The sequence below is a fragment of the Myotis yumanensis genome, unplaced genomic scaffold (genome assembly GCF_028538775.1).
Source record: "Myotis yumanensis isolate MYYU_CA2020_CCGP unplaced genomic scaffold, mMyoYum1.0.hap1 SCAF_23, whole genome shotgun sequence".
Classification (NCBI taxonomy): domain Eukaryota; kingdom Metazoa; phylum Chordata; class Mammalia; order Chiroptera; family Vespertilionidae; genus Myotis; species Myotis yumanensis.
In genome coordinates, this window is record NW_027223774.1 from 8,950,838 (window position 1) to 8,967,286 (window position 16,449).

Here is a 16,449-nt window from a genome sequence, read left to right on the forward strand (position 1 = left end):
TCCCCCACGGGCCAGGCCGGGATGGGGCCTGCAACCTAGGTACATGCCCTTGACCAGAATGGAACCTGGGACTCTTCAGTCCTCGGGCCGACGCTCTACCCACTGAGTCGAACCGGCCTGTGTGTACTGAGTGTGTACTCTGTACCTGTGTGTCCATGTGCCGTGTGCACGCGTGGTCGGCATTTGAAATCAGCCTCGTGAGCTAATACTGAGTGGGACCGTGGTATCTTGGGTACCATATGGAGGATTTGGGTCATTTTCCTGGAGCGGGAGCCATTAGTGTTTATGCAGGAGGACTGGGCTTTAATAATGAAAAGCTGAGTAGGCCTGCGGGCCAGCCCACCCATGTCTGAGACCAGGAGCGGCTGTCTCAGCCTCGGCTCATTCTGCAGAGGCCGATTTCTTCCAGACGTAGAAGGGCTCTCCCTGGGCCTGATCTGTGTCCCCCGCCCATCAGGCTGGCCTGGGCCCAGGAGGGCTGAATCCCGAGCCCCTCACAGCCCTCAAACCCCGGCATCCTGGAGCCGCCCCAGGTGGAGTTGCCTGAAGGTGAGTTCACCTGTGGAGCTCAGGTACGTGAGCTGGGCCTGCAGGTGGCGAGGCGGGGAGTGAGTTCTCCAGACCCTTGCCTGGGGCTTGGCTGTGATACCGGGGGCTGAGGAGTTGGGGGAGCGGGGGTTCAGGGAGTGGGAAGGGGCTACGACCGGGTGCAGGGTCAGACCTCTGGGGCCATCATGATGTGACACTGCCCAGGCAGAGACGAGGATGTGGCGAGGGTGGGGCTCAGAGTGTTTCTCTCTCCTCCCAACGACAGAATCAAAGAAAACGCCAGCCAGGCCGGCGTGGCTCAGTGGTTGAGCATAGAGACCTATGAACCAGGAAGTCACAATTCAATTCCCAGTCAGGTCCCATGCCTGGGTTGTGGGCTCCATCCCCAGCCAATCCATGATTCTCTCTCATCATTTGATGTTTTTGTTGTTGTTTTAAATATATTTTTATTGATATCAGAGAGGAAGGGAGAGGGAGAGACTGAAACATCAATGATGAGAGAGAATCATGGATCGGTTGCCTCCTGCACACCCCCTAGTGGGGATCGAGCCCACAGCCCGGGCATGTGCGCTGGACCGGAATTGAACCCAGGACCCTTCAGGTTTGGGGCGGAAGTGACTAAGGCATGAAGTTCCCTTTTATTTTTATTTTTTAAAATATATTTTATTGATTTTTTACAGGGAGGAAGGGAGAGGGATAGACAGGTAGATCCATCGATGAGAGAGAAACATCAATCAGCTGCCTCCTGCACACCCCCCACTGGGGATGTGCCCGCAACCAAGGCACATGCCCTTGACCAGAATCAAACCCGGTACCCTTGAGTCTGCTGGCCGACACTCCATCCACTGAGCCAAACCAGCCAGGACATGAAGTTCCCTTTTAGAAAGCTCTGGGTGGCCTAGATAACTGATCACTTGAGCGACCCTGCTTTTCCCTTCCTGAACTTTCATTCCTGCTCCTATGTTTGAAGTTCACCAACAGAGAATCTGCAACACCCTAGGCACCACCACCTCCACCCCAATAGAGGCTGGACATTGGATCCTCTCTGTCTCTGTACCTGCTGAGTGGCCCTCGGCGTGTTGTGTGTCCTCCAGGACTTGTAAGTACAATTGTCCCCCTTCTCCCCGGGACCTATGTCCCAAGACCCCCAGTGAATGCTTTAAACCGCAGGTAGTACCAAACCTTATATATAGTATGATTTTTTCCCTCATACACACCAAGGATAAATTTTGATATGTAAGTTAGAGATGTACAATAACAACTAATAATATAATAGGAGAATTATAACAAATATGCTGCAATGAAGGTTATGTGAATGTGGTCTCTCCCTCTCTCAAAATATCCCCTGATACTCTGCTCACCCTCCTTCCTGCACTGATGTGAGATGACACACAATGCCTCCCTGATGGACTGAAGGGCGGTGAATGACATAGTCATTGTGACCTAGCCTTAGGCTACTATAAGGGTGACTTTAACACAAGCACCACGACACCAGGACAGTTGAACTGATAACCTAGATGGCTTCTAAGTGGCTAACAAGTGGGTAGTGCAGCCGTGGGCAAACTACGGCCCGTTTGAAATGAATAAAACTAAAAAAAAAAAAAGACCGTACCCTTTTATGTAATGATGTTTACTTTGAATTTATATTAGTTCACACAAACACTCCATCCATGCTTTTGTTCTGGCCCTCCGGTCCAGTTTAAGAACCCATTGTGGCCCTCGAGTCAAAAAGTTTGCCCACCCCTGGGGTAGTGTATACAGTGTGGAGACACTGGACAAAGGCACGGTTCACCTCTCGGCAGGACAGACTGGGAGCACGAGAGTCATCATATGATTCAGAACATTTCAAAACTTATAATTGTTTATTTCTGCAATTTGTTATTTAGTATTTTCAAACCATGGTTGACCACAGGTAACAGAAACCATGGAAAGCAAAAATGGGGGGAAAGAAGGGGGAGAACCACTGTAACAAACCTGTGTTTTCAACATTCCTTTATTCTGTGGCTTAAAATCACAGCAAGAACCACCAGCACTGGTCCAGCCACAACACTGGCTCTGGTGGCCACAGGCATATGGGCCCAGGTGACTGTCCCAGTGAACAAAACAAGCACCAATCCCAGATAAGTTATGCCCTAAACTTTAGAGAGTGGCCCCAAGGAAAGAAGTGGACATTTACACGGTGGGACTAGGAGGGCATTGGCCCCCCACACCCACTAGACAAACCCCACTGTCAGTGTGGTAAGAAGTTGACTTGTCACTCTTGTTTAACACCAGGTTAAACCATTCTGCTCAAGATTTGTGCTGAAAAAAATAACAAAATCCTTTGGGGGTAAAAAAAAAAAAGTGAATAGAAAAAATAAAATCCCTAATTTTTAAAAGTATAGAATAACTGAACGGAAAAGTAAATAGGACCTTATTAGGATGGAATTTTTGAACAAGCTTAGATGCAGACAATTAGGTAGAATATCTAAGCCAAAAATAACTCCCCACAGGCATTTGCCCATACGGATAATGTGAGCTTTGGTTTGTGGCCTCTGTGGCCTGGAGATGAGAGCCAAGACAGGCCCTGTCCGAGGCGAGCAGTTTCAAAGGAGGCCACTCCCACGTTGAGGTTGAATAAGGGTAAGGGTGAGTCAAAGGAAACCGAAGACAAGGGGAAAATCTGGACAGCAGCCAGAGAGGAAAAGACAGATTACATTCAAAAGAAGAGCCGTGGGACTGAATTACCCATATCAATGAGGGAAAGCAGAAGGAAGCAAATACTATCTTTAAGTATCACTCTATAATCTATACTTAATAGAGAGCACTCAAAGATGAGGAAGGAACACAGATCTTTAAAACAAAATGGGGAAACTCATTGCCTGTAGAGTGAAACTACAGTTTTTAAATTCATGGCAATGATAACACCTAAGTCCAAACTGGTTGTGGTGACAGACACTGGCTGTCAGAACCATCTCCCCAAACAATTACTATCTACCCATGTGGACATGGTACTTCACCTCCCCTCGCCTCAGTTTCCCCATCTGGAAATGGGGATAATGAGTGTCACTCATGCTGGGTGATTCATAAGCCCTCAATATGATCCAATCATTTGTAACATTACAGAAGGTCAAATGCATGTCCTGGTTAACCCTGAAGGCAGTGTCAAGTCAAATCTGCTTCCTTCACTTTTTTTAAATCTTCACCCGAGGATGTGCTTTCTTATTTTATGTTTTTATTGTTGACTCTATTCCAGATGTGCCCCATCTCCCCCCCCCCCCCTTTGCCTCCCTCCACCCTCCACCCGTCCCCCTAGGCCTTCACCACATTATTTTCTGTGTCCATGGGCTGGGCATATATGTACATATATATTCCTTGGTTGACCTCTTCACATCCTCTCTCCCCGCCTACCCTCATTTCGTTCCATTTATCCATTCCTCTGGTCCTATTCTGTTCATCAGTTATTTTGTTCTTTCTCTCTTTTCTTTGTTTTTGTTGTTGTTTGTTTGTTTTTTCACACACACCCCGGCTCCTCTGAGCCCTCCCCCCGCCACCCGCCATGGCCGCGGCTTCCCGCGTCCCCTGCGTGGCTTCCCCGCGGACGCCCCCCTCGGCAAGCAGGGTCGCTGGTTGTTGCTGAAACTCCGGAGACCATGCCCGGAGCCGGCTGCCTCCTCGCTGCCTGGTGCCCCTGCCCCTGCCGCCCGAGCCGCCGCCCGCGGGAGGCTCAGTAGTCCGCTGCCCGGCCCCCGCGACCGCCCGGCCCCGAGGAGCCGAGAGCTGCTGCAGAGCCGCGCCGACTAGCCATGCTGCCCGCCGAGTTTCCGCGGCCGGGCGGCAGCTGGACGCTGGGCGAGGGCTGCTGCTGCCCGTCCTGCTGCTCCTGGTCGCCCGCTTCGCCGGGCTTGTGGCTTTCCCCACCTCCCTGAGCGACTGCCAGACGCCCACGGGCTGGAACTGCTCCAGTGAGTCCTGGCCCGGCCTCGGCCCGAACCCTTCACCCGCTGGGAGCACACGCCTCCCTGCCAGGACCAGCCCCGCCAGGCGCGCGCCCAGCCCTCCACTCCCCAGCCCCCCACCCCCCGCCCCCGAGCCCCGGAGCCGCCTCTATTTTGTTCATTAGATTCTACATTTATTTTTAGAGAGAAGGGAGAGAGAGAGAGAGAGAGGGAGAGAGAGAGAGGGAGAGAGAGAGAGAAATCTGAGAGAGAAACATCAATCGGTTACCTCCCGTACATGACCCAACTGGGTTATCAAACCCAAAACCTAGGTATGTTCACTAATTGGGGATCCAACCCACAACGTCTTGGTAAAGGGGATGATGTGCCAACCAACGTAGCCGGACCAGGGCTGCTCAGTTCATTTTTAATCTCCTGCTCCTAGCACATCGCACATCCAAGGCAAATGCTCAAATGTATTTATGAATGTTTCAAAAGCTTCGCCTCCCCACAGACAGAGTTTATTGTGGAAGGTGAATTCCTATGTTGCTGGTGCCAATGAAAAAACATGCAAACATCCAACAGTCTTTCCAGCCTCTGGGCAATAAATGCATATGATCAATATTTCTTCTTGTTATTACCGGTGTCTGCACATTCTTCCTCTTTTTTTAATATTTATTTTATTGATTTCAGAGAGGAAGGGAGAGGGAGAGAGAGATAGAAACATCAATGATGAGAGTGAAGCATCAATTGGCTGCCTCCTGTACACCCCCCACTGGGGATTGAGCCTGCACCCCGGGCACATGCCCTTGACTGGAATTGAACCTGGGACCCTTCGGTCCACAGGGAGATGCTCTATCCACTGAGCCAAACCAGCGAGGGCCCATTCTTCCTCTTCATGCCCGGCTTCCTCCCCAGGCCTCTGCTTCTCCTTAACTGGCCTAACCTTCCCCCAAAACTACCCTCTCTGTATGTCACCCTGAGATTTTAGTTCCTAGTGGTGGCCTGACAAGCTTGGTAGATCCCCTAAGACATGTAGCAATTCACTGGGGAACTTCCTCTTTTGGGGACATTTCGGTGGCAAATGCTAAGTAGAATCTTAGCATTTTGCTGGCACAAGTTCAAAAGAATAAGGCAACCAGAGGGGTGAGAGGAAAAGCACAGAGATGAGCCCAGCCCACTCCCACTCCTTCTCCAGACTTTTCCTTCCCAAGAGGAACCCAGCCTTTCCAAAGCCCCTTGGACTTAGGTGTCCTGCTGGTCTAAGGCTGGGGACCTCGGGCTTGTGAGTTGGGATCCTTGGCAGAGCTGAGCCCAGGTGTGCTCCAGGACCACGGACAGCGCCAACCCTCTGGTGAGGCGCTCCCCAGGGCTATGGAACGCCCCCTGGAGGCGGAGCCTTCCCCTGACTCGTGGAGGTGAGGCCAGGGCGTGAGGCTGGTGACATTCTGTCCTACAGGACAGAGGTCCAGCCAAACTGCTCCTGTCTCCCCCTGGAACCTCCCTTATCCTAGGGAAGAGGAGACAGCTTCAGAGACACAATGCATTTCTGAGAGGTCACTGTGCCCCTTGCCCCTGGACGCCCAGGGCTGACTCTACTCTCGCCCCCTCCAGAAAACCTGTCAGACTCCTGCCCTGCCCTTACTTCCTCCCCATCATTTTGCTTTTAAACCCTTCCTTGTACTGTCACAGAGCTCTGGACAACCCAAAATATAATCGGTGAGCCTTTTCTATGCCTGGCACTGTGCCGAGTCCACTTCTTCAGCTCAAATGAAGAAATGAAGTATCAGAAGTTGGGTTGATATACTGTATTTGGAGCTGTTAGGTCACACACATAAATTCTAAGTTTTAATTTCTTCTACATAAAGGTTAAATATTCAGATTGGGGAAAAGATCCTGTGGTCTTAGTGGACCACAGCATGGAGACAGTTGTCCTTAAGAGCAGAGCAAGCCAGGACAAGGAGAAAAACAAAAAACTAGGAACGCTGGATTAAATTTTTTTTTTAATGTTTGGAGTCAACAAAAAGAAAATTTGCACAGTAAAGAGGGAAGAAGCAGGAAGTCAACAGTGATGAGACAAGTATTTGGAGCCACTTTTTTCTTCAAATAGACTGCTGACTCTGAGCAGCCACGGAGAAGCTAAGTAGAACATTCAAGAATCTGATGGGGCCCTAGCCGGATTGGCTCAACGGATAGAGCGTCGGATTGCAGACTGAAGGGTCCTGGGTTTGATATCCATCAAGGGCACATGCCCGGGTTGCGGTCTCAGTCCCCGGTAGGGGGCGTACAGGAGGCAGCCAATCAATGATTCGCTCTCATCATCGATGTTTCTATCTCTCTCCCTCTCCCTTCCTCTCTGAAATCAATAAAAATGTGGAAGAAGAAGAAAAGGAAGAATCTCATGGGGCCAGAAGCAAGGTCTTGACAAGGAGGAGAGGCCCCGTAAACATCGCCATCTTGTGGTTAGGTCTGGAAATAGATGAGACGCAATAGGGCCAGAAACTGGGTTTTGAATTCCCTCAGTCCTTGATGGGATTGTAGTGACCCACCTGCTACAGGCCACAGTGACGATGCCTGGAGGAGGATAATCCTACCCAGGGTCTACATTGTAGTCTGTGTAATTTGTCATTGCGCTTCAGACGGGGTGGGATCCGGGAGACAGCCACCCAGAGAACGATGAGAAGACGGGATTTATTAGAAAACCCAGACCTTAGACAATGTTCCAGGAGCCAGGAAGTGCTGTTCTGGAGGGCGCGGGAGGGTGAGAGACAGCGTCACGGAGCAGCTCACCTGAAGCACAGGTGCAGGTGGACGTGAGAGCCGGCCCATCCCGTCTCTCAAACCCCATCGCCTGTCTTCTTTCTGCTCTGCCTGGGGCTGCTCATCGAGCCGTTAATGCTAATCGGGCCGCAAGGTCTCCTCACGCTTCAGCAATGAGTCCCGGACTTCTCCCCCCAACCCCCTCCCCCAGGGGCTGTGAATCCTCTGCCCAGTACCGAGCTCTGAGCGAGGTCTCATTGGCCTCTGCGCTTGACCACTGCGTACTCCTGGGTGCTGGTGGCCTCCTGGTCCCGAGGCTCCCGTGGCTTCAGCCCCTCAAAGGTGAGGTTGGCGTAGTAGAGCTCCTGCTGCTCCCCTGACAGAGGGCCCTTCTCAGCAGGTGGCGCTTGGTCTGGGGGCCCGTCCGGCTGGAGGTTTTTCTGGGAGCCCTGAGTGACGGGGAGAGAAGGGTGTCTGAGAGGCATGAGGCAGACATGGTCCCAAAGGAAAGTGGGGCTGAGGGGACAGTTTTTTCCTTCATCATCTTACTGCACAGACACTTCTCATAGACTCAGCTATTTGCACATTCATTTTAAAATTTTTCTTTTGTTTGTTTTTGGGGGTTTTGTTCTTTTGGTACAAAAAGAAAGAGACTTATTCAGGTGCCACAGCCTAGGAGAATGGTGGACTTTCAACTCCAAGACCATTCTCCTTCCTGCTCAACCCTGCTGTTCTTTTCTTTTTAATTTTTTTCTATTTTTTGAGACTATTGCAGATGTTGACTAGACCATATCAAGGGCCTACTGATCATATTACATTCCCTCAGAAACTCAGTAAGCATGATGCTCTCATTATCCCCATTTACAGATAGAGAAGCTGCGGTAAAGGGAGGTGAAGTAACATGCCCACAATGGGAAGGAAGTAATAGTTTCTGGGAGCTGGTTCTGGCAGCTTGGGCCTATCAGAGAGGTGAGGTGGGCTCAGTGGTCAGTGTGGCTGGGGCAGGAGGCTGACCATGGGTTCCAGGAAATGAAGGGTAAGTCAACTCCCAGCTGCCTGTCCAGCTTACCACAGAGGAGCGGGTGTGCGCTCCTTAATGGACGTGCCCAGCGCCCCCCTACACGGCATGAGAAGACACCCATGTCACTCACCCAGGTGACTGTGCCCATCACAGGCTCTTCATCATTCCTGATCTTTGGCCTCCCGGCTGCCTGCCTCCTGCGGGCTTTCACTCTAAGGGAAGAAGTCAGCAGCCAGAATGGCTCAGGCACAGGAGGGCAGCTGCCCCCACTTCCTGATGGACAACAGAGGCATCCAGGCCCTGAGGCCAGACTCGGAGACCCTCCTGACATGCAGGTGAGGACCCCGTCCCCCTAGATGCCCAGGGGTTTGGCCAGGACTGAATGTTCATCACCGAGGCCCCTCTCACACGCAGAGACTTGTGCACGAGCCATCATCAGTGTGATTCATGGCAGCCTGATTCATGGCAGCCAAAACATCCAAGCAACCCAATGTCCGTCAGTGAAGGAACGGACCAATCAGATGTGCCCCGTCCAAACCGTGGAATATACTTGTAAATAAAAAGCAATGCAGGGCTGACACACGAACCTTGAAAATCTCAGGCTACAGGAAAGAAGTCAGTCACAGTGAACATGTATTATATCATGGCATTTCTATGAAATGTCAGAATGGGAAAATCTAGAGAAACAGGACATACAGGTTGCCTGGGGCTGGGGGAGGATGGAGGCATGAGGACAATACAGGGATGTGGAGTTTCTCTCTCTCTTTTTTTTTTCAGACTAATAAGAAGGTTTTAAACTTGACTGTGGTGATGGGTGCACAGCTGTGTGACTGAAGCAAAAGCCATTGAATCAGACACTTTAAATACATCGGAGTTTTACCTCAATAAAGCTATTGCCCCACCCCACCCCACCCCCCGCCCAACACCCACCCCAGCCTTGCCCCTAGAACCCCGCTCCCTGCCACAGAGACTCACATGCAAAGGAAGATGAGACACACGCACAGGGACAGCAGGGCCATGGCACCAGCACCTCCGAGAGCCGCAGGAACCACTCCCGCCTGGGGCACGGCCTTCCCTGCAGAGGAGGGGGCGGTGAGACACCCACGCACAGGCCTAGGTCTCTCCTCTTCCCCCTCCTCCCAGAACCCGGTGTAGGTTCTGTCCAACCAGAGCCCAACTTAGCTCAGTGGATGAGCATCCACCTCTGAACCAGGAGATTCTGGTTCCATCCCTGGTCAAGGGCGCATGCCCAGGTTACAGGCTCCATCTCCTGCCGGTAGGGGGCGTGCGGGAGGCAGCCGATCAATGATTCTCTCTCCCTCTCCTTTTCTGAAATCAATCAAAATATTTGGGGGGGCGGGAACAAGAGATGGAGGGCCCTGTCCTAGCAATCACCCCTGTCCCTGCGCAGCCCCCACCCCCAGCCCCGCCTTCACTGTGACCCACTCATTTCTCCCTGGCCTCTGCCCCCAATAGACCCCCTGACCTGGCAGCAGCAGGACAGAGGCGCTCTGGGCCCCGTGCACATTCCGGGCCTCGCAGCTGAGTCTGAGGTCAGGGCTGAGCCCCTCCTTGAGGCTCAGGGAGCTGTTGGTCCAGGGCCCCTCTGAGCTGGAGGTGACCCTGTGGGACGCGTTGCCATGGTTCCCCTCCAGCAGCCCCGCCCCCAGCCGCCAGCGCAGGGAGGGGGCCGGCTGGGCCCTGGAGGAGCAGCTGCAGTGCAGACCCTGGTCCTCCCAGGAGCACGAGGGTCCCAGCAGCTCCGGGGGGTCTGTGGGGAGCGAGGAGAAGGGTCAGCGGTGCCTCAAATACCCCCAGAACCCAGCTGTCCTGCCCCCCGAGGTCTCCCCACTCACAGACCACGGAGAGGCTGAGAGAGACGCTGTGGGAGCCCAGCGGGTGCCCAGCTTGGCAGGTGAACTCTCCTTCCTGTGCAGGCCCCACGCGAGGCAGCTCCAGGATCGCGGTGCTGGAGAGGGGGGTGGCGTTCAGGCCTGGGGAACCCCGGAACCAGCTCAGCTCGGCAGAGGGGTTGCTGTCAGCCTGACAGCGCAGTCTCAGGGCCTCTCCCTCCAGGATGGTAAGGGATGTGGTTTGCAGATTCTTAAAGGCTTTGGGGAGAATGGTTATGAAGGGGAGAGAGAGAGGGGGAGGGGTGTGTGTGGAACACAGATTCAGGCACCCACCCACCAGAGGTGAGGGACTGGGGTGACGCCTTTCATTCTTGCCCTTTCCAAGTCTCATCCCATTCAAACTCCTGCTCCCCGCTCTGCCCCACCAAGGCCCCTGGGCAGATCCCAGCCCAGAGAGGAGGGGTTCTTTCCTACCTGTGTCGTTCCTGAAGGAGACGCCTATGGTGAGGTTCCCTGGGGCATCTGGGAGAGAAAGACAGGGCCCCACTTCAGATGGAAGTCACCCCAATCCCCAGGAGGGGCGGTGGGAAACGGGAAGGGGGGAGAGCTGTCCTTCTAGTCCCTCCCCACCTACAGGCACATCCATGCCCGGGTGTTCTCAGGTTAGCTCAGCCTCCAGCACACACACACACACACACACACACACACACACGTCGCTCCCACTGCCCCCACGGACCCAACCCCGCCTCCAACACTCACAGGAGACATTGAGCCGGATGGTTCTCTGCGTGGCCACTGAAAATCCTTGGACTTGGACCTGACAGGTGAGGTTGCTGCCATGGTCCCGGGGCCTCGGGGTGAAGGTGAGCACCGAGGAGCGGAGGGTCTGGGGGTCCAGCGAGTCCACAGCGGCTCCCACCCAGGAGAAGGTGAGAGGTCGTCCTCCTTCGCAGGCCCCTGGCAGGCTGCAGGCCAGCTGTGAGGGGTGGCCGGACTCCAGAGGCTCCCGTACACGGATGTGGGGTTTCTCTGTCAGGGCTGCAGGGGAGATAGGCAGGTGCCTGGGCTCCAGGAGTGGGGACTCAGAGCAAGACCCTGAGAGAGGCCCTGCCTCGGGCTGAGCTCACCCAGGCCCTGTGTCTCTTCCCACCACCCAGGGCCCACGGCCTGGACAGGGAGTGTGCAGTGTCCTGTTCCTGCTCTAAGACGGGTCCCCTGTCCCTAATCCTCTCCCAAGCCCCTGCTGTACCTGTCACCTGCAAATCCAGCATCTTATATTTGTAATTATATCCTTCGAACTTATATCCTTGTACTTTTTCTTGGTGATTATATTCAGGATTTCCTATCTCCACTCGGAAGAAGTAGCGTCCTGAGTCATTCCTCCTGGCGTCTCTGATTTGCAGAGAACAGTTGTTGGTTGTGGGATCCGCGAGGAAGAATCGGCCTTGGGTCTCTGTCTTCACTGTTTTGTTCCAGTTGCTCGAGGCCACAGGAGCAGCATAGTTTGTGTTGGCCCCATCCAGGTACAGGTAGGTGTAGACTTTGCTAGAGGGAGACCACGGACTCCCCGGGTAGGAGAAGGAGCAGGACACATGGACACACAGACCCTCCTGCACTGTAACCGATTTCCGCACTTCGATCTCATAGCCTGGATGCTGCTGCTGCAGGGACCCTGGGGGAGGGGGACTGAGGTTCAGATGCAGCCCTTGCCCCTCCCCCACCTGCCCTGCCCCCCTCCCTCAGCCACTCACCCCCCCACAGCAGGGGCAGCAGCAGCAGGGGCACCATGTCAGCCTCTGGCAGGGCAGAGCAGGTCTGGGTCCCTGTGTCAGGGAGCGAAGTGCCCAGCTCTGGGGTGGGGCCTAGGACACCCCAACAGGAAGCCCTGGGGGAGAGACTGGGGCCAGGCTGGAAGGGGAACTTGGCCTCCACAGGAGTTGGGGGGGTGCCTGAGAAATCTTTCTGTCTCCCTTCCCCCACCCCCACCCCCATGACCCTGCAGGCAAATGCACTGAGGTCCTGGGAGGCTTAGTGGCTTGTCCAGAAAGTGACACCCTTACAGAGGATGTGTAAGTGGGGAGGGAAGTCACCCAGGGGCCAGCACACTCAGAGCTGGTCCTGGGGACTCGGGGGGAGGGGGGCCGCACTGTGTTATAATGTACCCCGCGAATCACAGAAGGACGCCTCAAGAAGTCGAATTAAAGAGTCACATTTATTGCAATCCGAGACTATGAGGGGGCATTTCGCTCTCCCAAATCTTGAAGTGGTAAGATGGCCGCAACACCAGATTTATATGGGCAAAAATCACAAAGGTATTGATTACATCCCAGGGTTTGGAATGAGGCCCCCGATTTGCACAAAGCAGTTACAGAAGTGACATTGAGCCAATTAGTTATCTACAAAGATTAATTATAGTTTTGGGTCTTCGGACCACTGAGTTGACAGGGAAACATTATCTGGAACCCTCAGGTCTTGGGATAATTGTGCTGTCCTGGTTCCCAGGTACAGAGGAATTTGCTTTCTAAAACCAGTAAGATCACAATCAATGGGATATTCACTTTACAATTGTTAGGTTAGGTGTAGGTTAGGTGGCTCAGAAGGCGGCGCAAGAAATAGAGTCCAGTGAATCAGAAAAGAAAGGAAAGGAAAGTTTATTCTGCGTCCCCGGGAGACCCATGTACCCCCAAAGACAGGGCACGTGGATTCACGCCAACAGGGAGGGGGGCGCTTTTTTTTATATTGCGGTTGGGTGAGGGGCGGGGACATGAGCTGAGGTATTCAGTTGAGGAAGCTTTAGCTGCAAGGGGGTCAGCAAGGTATTCAGGAATGAGTCAGCATCTGTGTGGGGGTATGTGGATTCAGGGAGAAGAAGCCGGTATCTGTGTCTGGCACGTTGATCTGTGAGAAATTCCAGGGGGAGTCCATTGTCTCATCACATGTCTGCATGTATCGGATCCTGGGCTCTCTCCAACCTAACATCCCGGCCTTTTGGTGATAAGGGACGGCGACTCTTTCTGACTGCTTCCAGCTGAACATGGACGACGAGGGGGGGTGGTGGTTAAAGACCAGGGTTAGGCAGAGGCAGGACGGAGGGGAGCCGAGTGTAGGGATGGAGCAGGAGCTGATTCACAGTCACCCGTGACATCTCCGAGATCCTGGAGCGGATGAACTTGAGGAGGCAGGGGGCTAGGAGAAAAAAGACACAGATGAGAATCAGGGGCCCTATCATGGATAGGGCCCAGGTAGCTAAGGGGCTTTGGAACCAGCTGGAAGGAGAGTTGTCCTGGAAGTGTCGTGCATGTAGTTCTTCACTCAGCTTAGTCAGGGTCTGTACTTTTTGCTCCACTACTCCGGACTCGATGTAGTTAACAGCATTCTTCCTGAAGGAATATACAGGTTCCTCCTCTTTCTGCAGTCAGAAGGTCTAAGGCGCGCTGGTTCTGTAGGGCTACTTGGGCTACTGATGTCACTTGCTGCTGTAGGGAGGCTAAAAGAGACAGTAGTAGACTCCAGGGCTAACTGGAGCTTGTCATTGAAGTACTGAGCAGTGACCAGACTGTTCCCGAGGGCCCCCCCGTGAGGCCTACTGAGGCAGTGATACTCACCCCTAACATGACAGGGAGGAAGGCAGCCCGGTGCGTCTGGGGGCAGGATGGAGGGAGCAGCCAGGTGAGCTCCGACTCTCCATACAAGGTTAGTTGGGGAACTACTGTGACCACGAAGCAAGGCCCGGGGTCAGAGGGGTTCATGCAGTTGCTTAAGGTGCCGTTGCACCAAGAAAAGGTACCTGGTCTGGCCTTGGTGAGACTGGATGCAGTGTGATTTCAGGTACAGTTCTAAATGACTTGTCCCCCAGTTACCGGATTACTGGTCTGGTAGCATATCCATGGGGGCAGGGTGGGCTCTGGAGTTTCGGGTTCCCAAAGGGGAATGCCAGCCACGGGAGGCTGACATTCACCTTTCCCTTGGGTTCTTGGAGAAGTCATGAGTGGAACGGCAGCCAGCAAAGACCTGTCTGGGTTTCGCTGCCGGGTGACTTGTTTGCCGTTCTGGTAGTGGGTTTCAGGGACCTTGAACCTCCACACAAGAGGGTGGGGGCGTGTGTAGGTTGCTCAGGGCCTGGAGGAGAAGGAGGAGGGGAGGGCGGTTAAGGCAGACGTTAGTGGGGCCTAATACATCACATTTATAGAAGTCATGCTGGTCCGGGGTCCTCTTGAGTCTGGAGAGGCGGTGCCAGGACAGGTCTCTGGAGAGGCGGTGCCAGGACAGGTCGTCAAGCTGGGGTCGCCAAGCAGCTTGGCCACAGTGGGGGCTGTGAGGATTACAGTGTGAAGTCCCGTCCACCTAGGCTCCAAGGCTTGTGGATGTAGGTTCTTAAGGAGGACCGAGTCACCAGGGTGAAGGGCTGGTCCTTGGGAGTCCTGGTCAGTTGGCTCTGGCTTGAGCAGAAACCTGTTCTCATGTTCTCGGAGCAATTGCCTGGGTAAAGACAGATATGGGAGATACGTACCCAGGGGAGGGGGATCAGTAAGGAGACGGTGGTTGAGCAAGAAGGGTCAAAAGGGCTCAGGAAAGTGGGGCTCCTTGGTGTAGCCCGGACTTCTGGTTGGGGCCATGGGCAGGAGGTCCCGTCCAGGAGCTGCAAATTTCTAGAGAGAGTTTAGTTGGATGGTCCAATAGGTTGGAATAGAGTGGCTATGATGAGAGTTCGAGTCAGTGACAGACAAATCCAGCAGGATGTAGAGGAGGAGGGATTGATGTTGGAGAGTAGATGGAAAGTTGTGTTGATGAGGGTGGGCATAGGAGGAGGTCCAGGATTCATAAATAGAGAGTGACACTAGAGGATTTCCCATCCCAAAAAGTAGAATCGATGACTCCCTCATCATTCCGTATCTGTTTCCCCTGAAAATATGAAAAACCTGAGAAAAATTGGAGGGTTGCTTGCCAGGTAAGAGCCTGTGAGGAATGATGGGTCATCTGGTCCTGGATGGTGTCGTCGAATCTTCTTCGGGGATGGTGGGAGGCACTCGGTGAGCCTGAGAGAGGTAGGCATTGCAGTGAAAGTGGGAGGAAATGTTAGAATGCGCTGCTATCCAAGGGAAAATGGAAGGAGCAGTGGAAGCCAGGGACCTGGAGGCTGGAGAAAAGGCTGGGAGTGAGGGAGCAGGTCGCGCAGCCTGTTCCCAGGCCTCTAGCCGCTTGGATTTTAAAACTGCCACATTTTTTCCTTTGGGAAGGGTGGCGGGGGATGGGTCGAGATCAGAGCAGTTTTCAGTTCAAAGGAGGAGACAGTGTGGAGGAGATAAAGAGATACTGAGCTAGGCGACTGTGGTCTGGGACAACTGGGCCCCATGACAGGACGCATGGCAGTGGAGGATCGGTGTCCCTGTAAAGGGAGGGGGCCAGGAGTGGAAGGAGCAGGGAAGCTGGAGTGGGGAGGCTGAAGGGCAGAGTGGCCGCTAGGATGGTGAGGATATCTCGTCCTAACAGGGGCACGGGGCATGAAGGCATGACTAAGAACGAGTGGGTTATAGGGCTATGATGAAGGAGGCGAGGAAGGGGTCTGGTAGCCAGAAGGCAGGTGGATTTGCCGTCAATACCCATGTCCGAGATCTTGGAAGGATAAAGGGGCCCTAAAAGGAGGGCAGGACAGAGAAGGCAGTCCCCATGTCAACCGGAAGGTGACCCACTACCTTCATTGTGACCCGAGGCTCAGCGAGGGTGAGAGGGTGATTGGAGTCATAGAGGCTGGGCTTCTTCAGTCTTCAGCCAGTTTCAACATGGCCAGCGGTCACGGCCTGGAAGGGCGGCCCCCCCATGCTGAGGCATAGAAGGCCCGCCACTTTTCCAGGGGCAGTCACTCTTCCAGTGACCATTTTGACCGCACGCTGGGCAGGGCTTGCCTGGAGCCCGGGACCGGGGGCACTGCTTTGCCCAGTGGCTTTCATCTCCGCATTTGAAGCATTCTCAGGTGGCGGCGTTCCTTTCGTTGCACCCCCACCGCTCACAGCCCCCTCAGGGCCATGGCGGCTGCCGTCAACCACAAGGCCACAACAAGGTGTGTCTGCAGGTCCACCCTCTGTGGAAGGCAGGCTTGCCATTCTGACTGTGCCAGCTCCTTCATGGGCATTAAGAACTTTCAAGGCCATTTTTCACTTGATCTCGGACCTGGGTTTGAGGACCAATAAAGACCTTAAAGGTCGGGTTTAGAGAGTGGGGGCATAGATTCAGCTATGCCCTCAGTCCCCACTGCTTCCCTCAGGGGTAGAATGGGCGCAGAAATGGAAGAGGCTGTTCTGGAGCTAACGTTCTCAGGATTTGGGCTCTAGGGGAGAAGGAAGCTGCTTGT

At 53.8% G+C, this 16,449-nt stretch overlaps 1 protein-coding gene and 1 long non-coding RNA gene across 5 annotated transcripts; both read right to left on the reverse strand.

Moving 5' to 3' along the window:
• Nucleotides 1-6,442: 6,442 nt before the first annotated feature.
• LOC138999607 (sialic acid-binding Ig-like lectin 5) lies at nucleotides 6,443-11,920 on the reverse strand. Of its 4 annotated transcripts, none has more exons than XM_070401778.1 (10): nucleotides 11,852-11,920; nucleotides 11,350-11,772; nucleotides 10,860-11,138; nucleotides 10,575-10,622; nucleotides 10,104-10,241; nucleotides 9,734-10,018; nucleotides 9,223-9,322; nucleotides 8,378-8,459; nucleotides 7,463-7,675; nucleotides 6,443-7,256 (listed from the first exon to the last, which is right to left on the reverse strand). In XM_070401778.1, the coding sequence occupies exons 1-9, from the start codon at nucleotides 11,886-11,888 to the stop codon at nucleotides 7,481-7,483; spliced, it is 1,587 nt and encodes a 528-aa protein (XP_070257879.1). In that variant the 5' UTR covers nucleotides 11,889-11,920; the 3' UTR covers nucleotides 6,443-7,256; nucleotides 7,463-7,480. The 4 variants fall into 4 exon arrangements, with proteins under 4 accessions (XP_070257879.1, XP_070257878.1, XP_070257877.1 ...); XM_070401777.1 differs by having other exon boundaries at nucleotides 7,512-7,675; nucleotides 10,104-10,358; XM_070401776.1 differs by having other exon boundaries at nucleotides 10,104-10,358.
• An 807-nt stretch (nucleotides 11,921-12,727) lies between these two features.
• On the reverse strand, nucleotides 12,728-15,618 carry LOC138999630 (uncharacterized). Its single transcript, XR_011469414.1, has 2 exons — nucleotides 13,706-15,618; nucleotides 12,728-13,587 (listed from the first exon to the last, which is right to left on the reverse strand). It is a non-coding gene; the product is annotated as an uncharacterized lncRNA (long non-coding RNA).
• Between the last annotated feature and the right edge of the window lie 831 nt (nucleotides 15,619-16,449).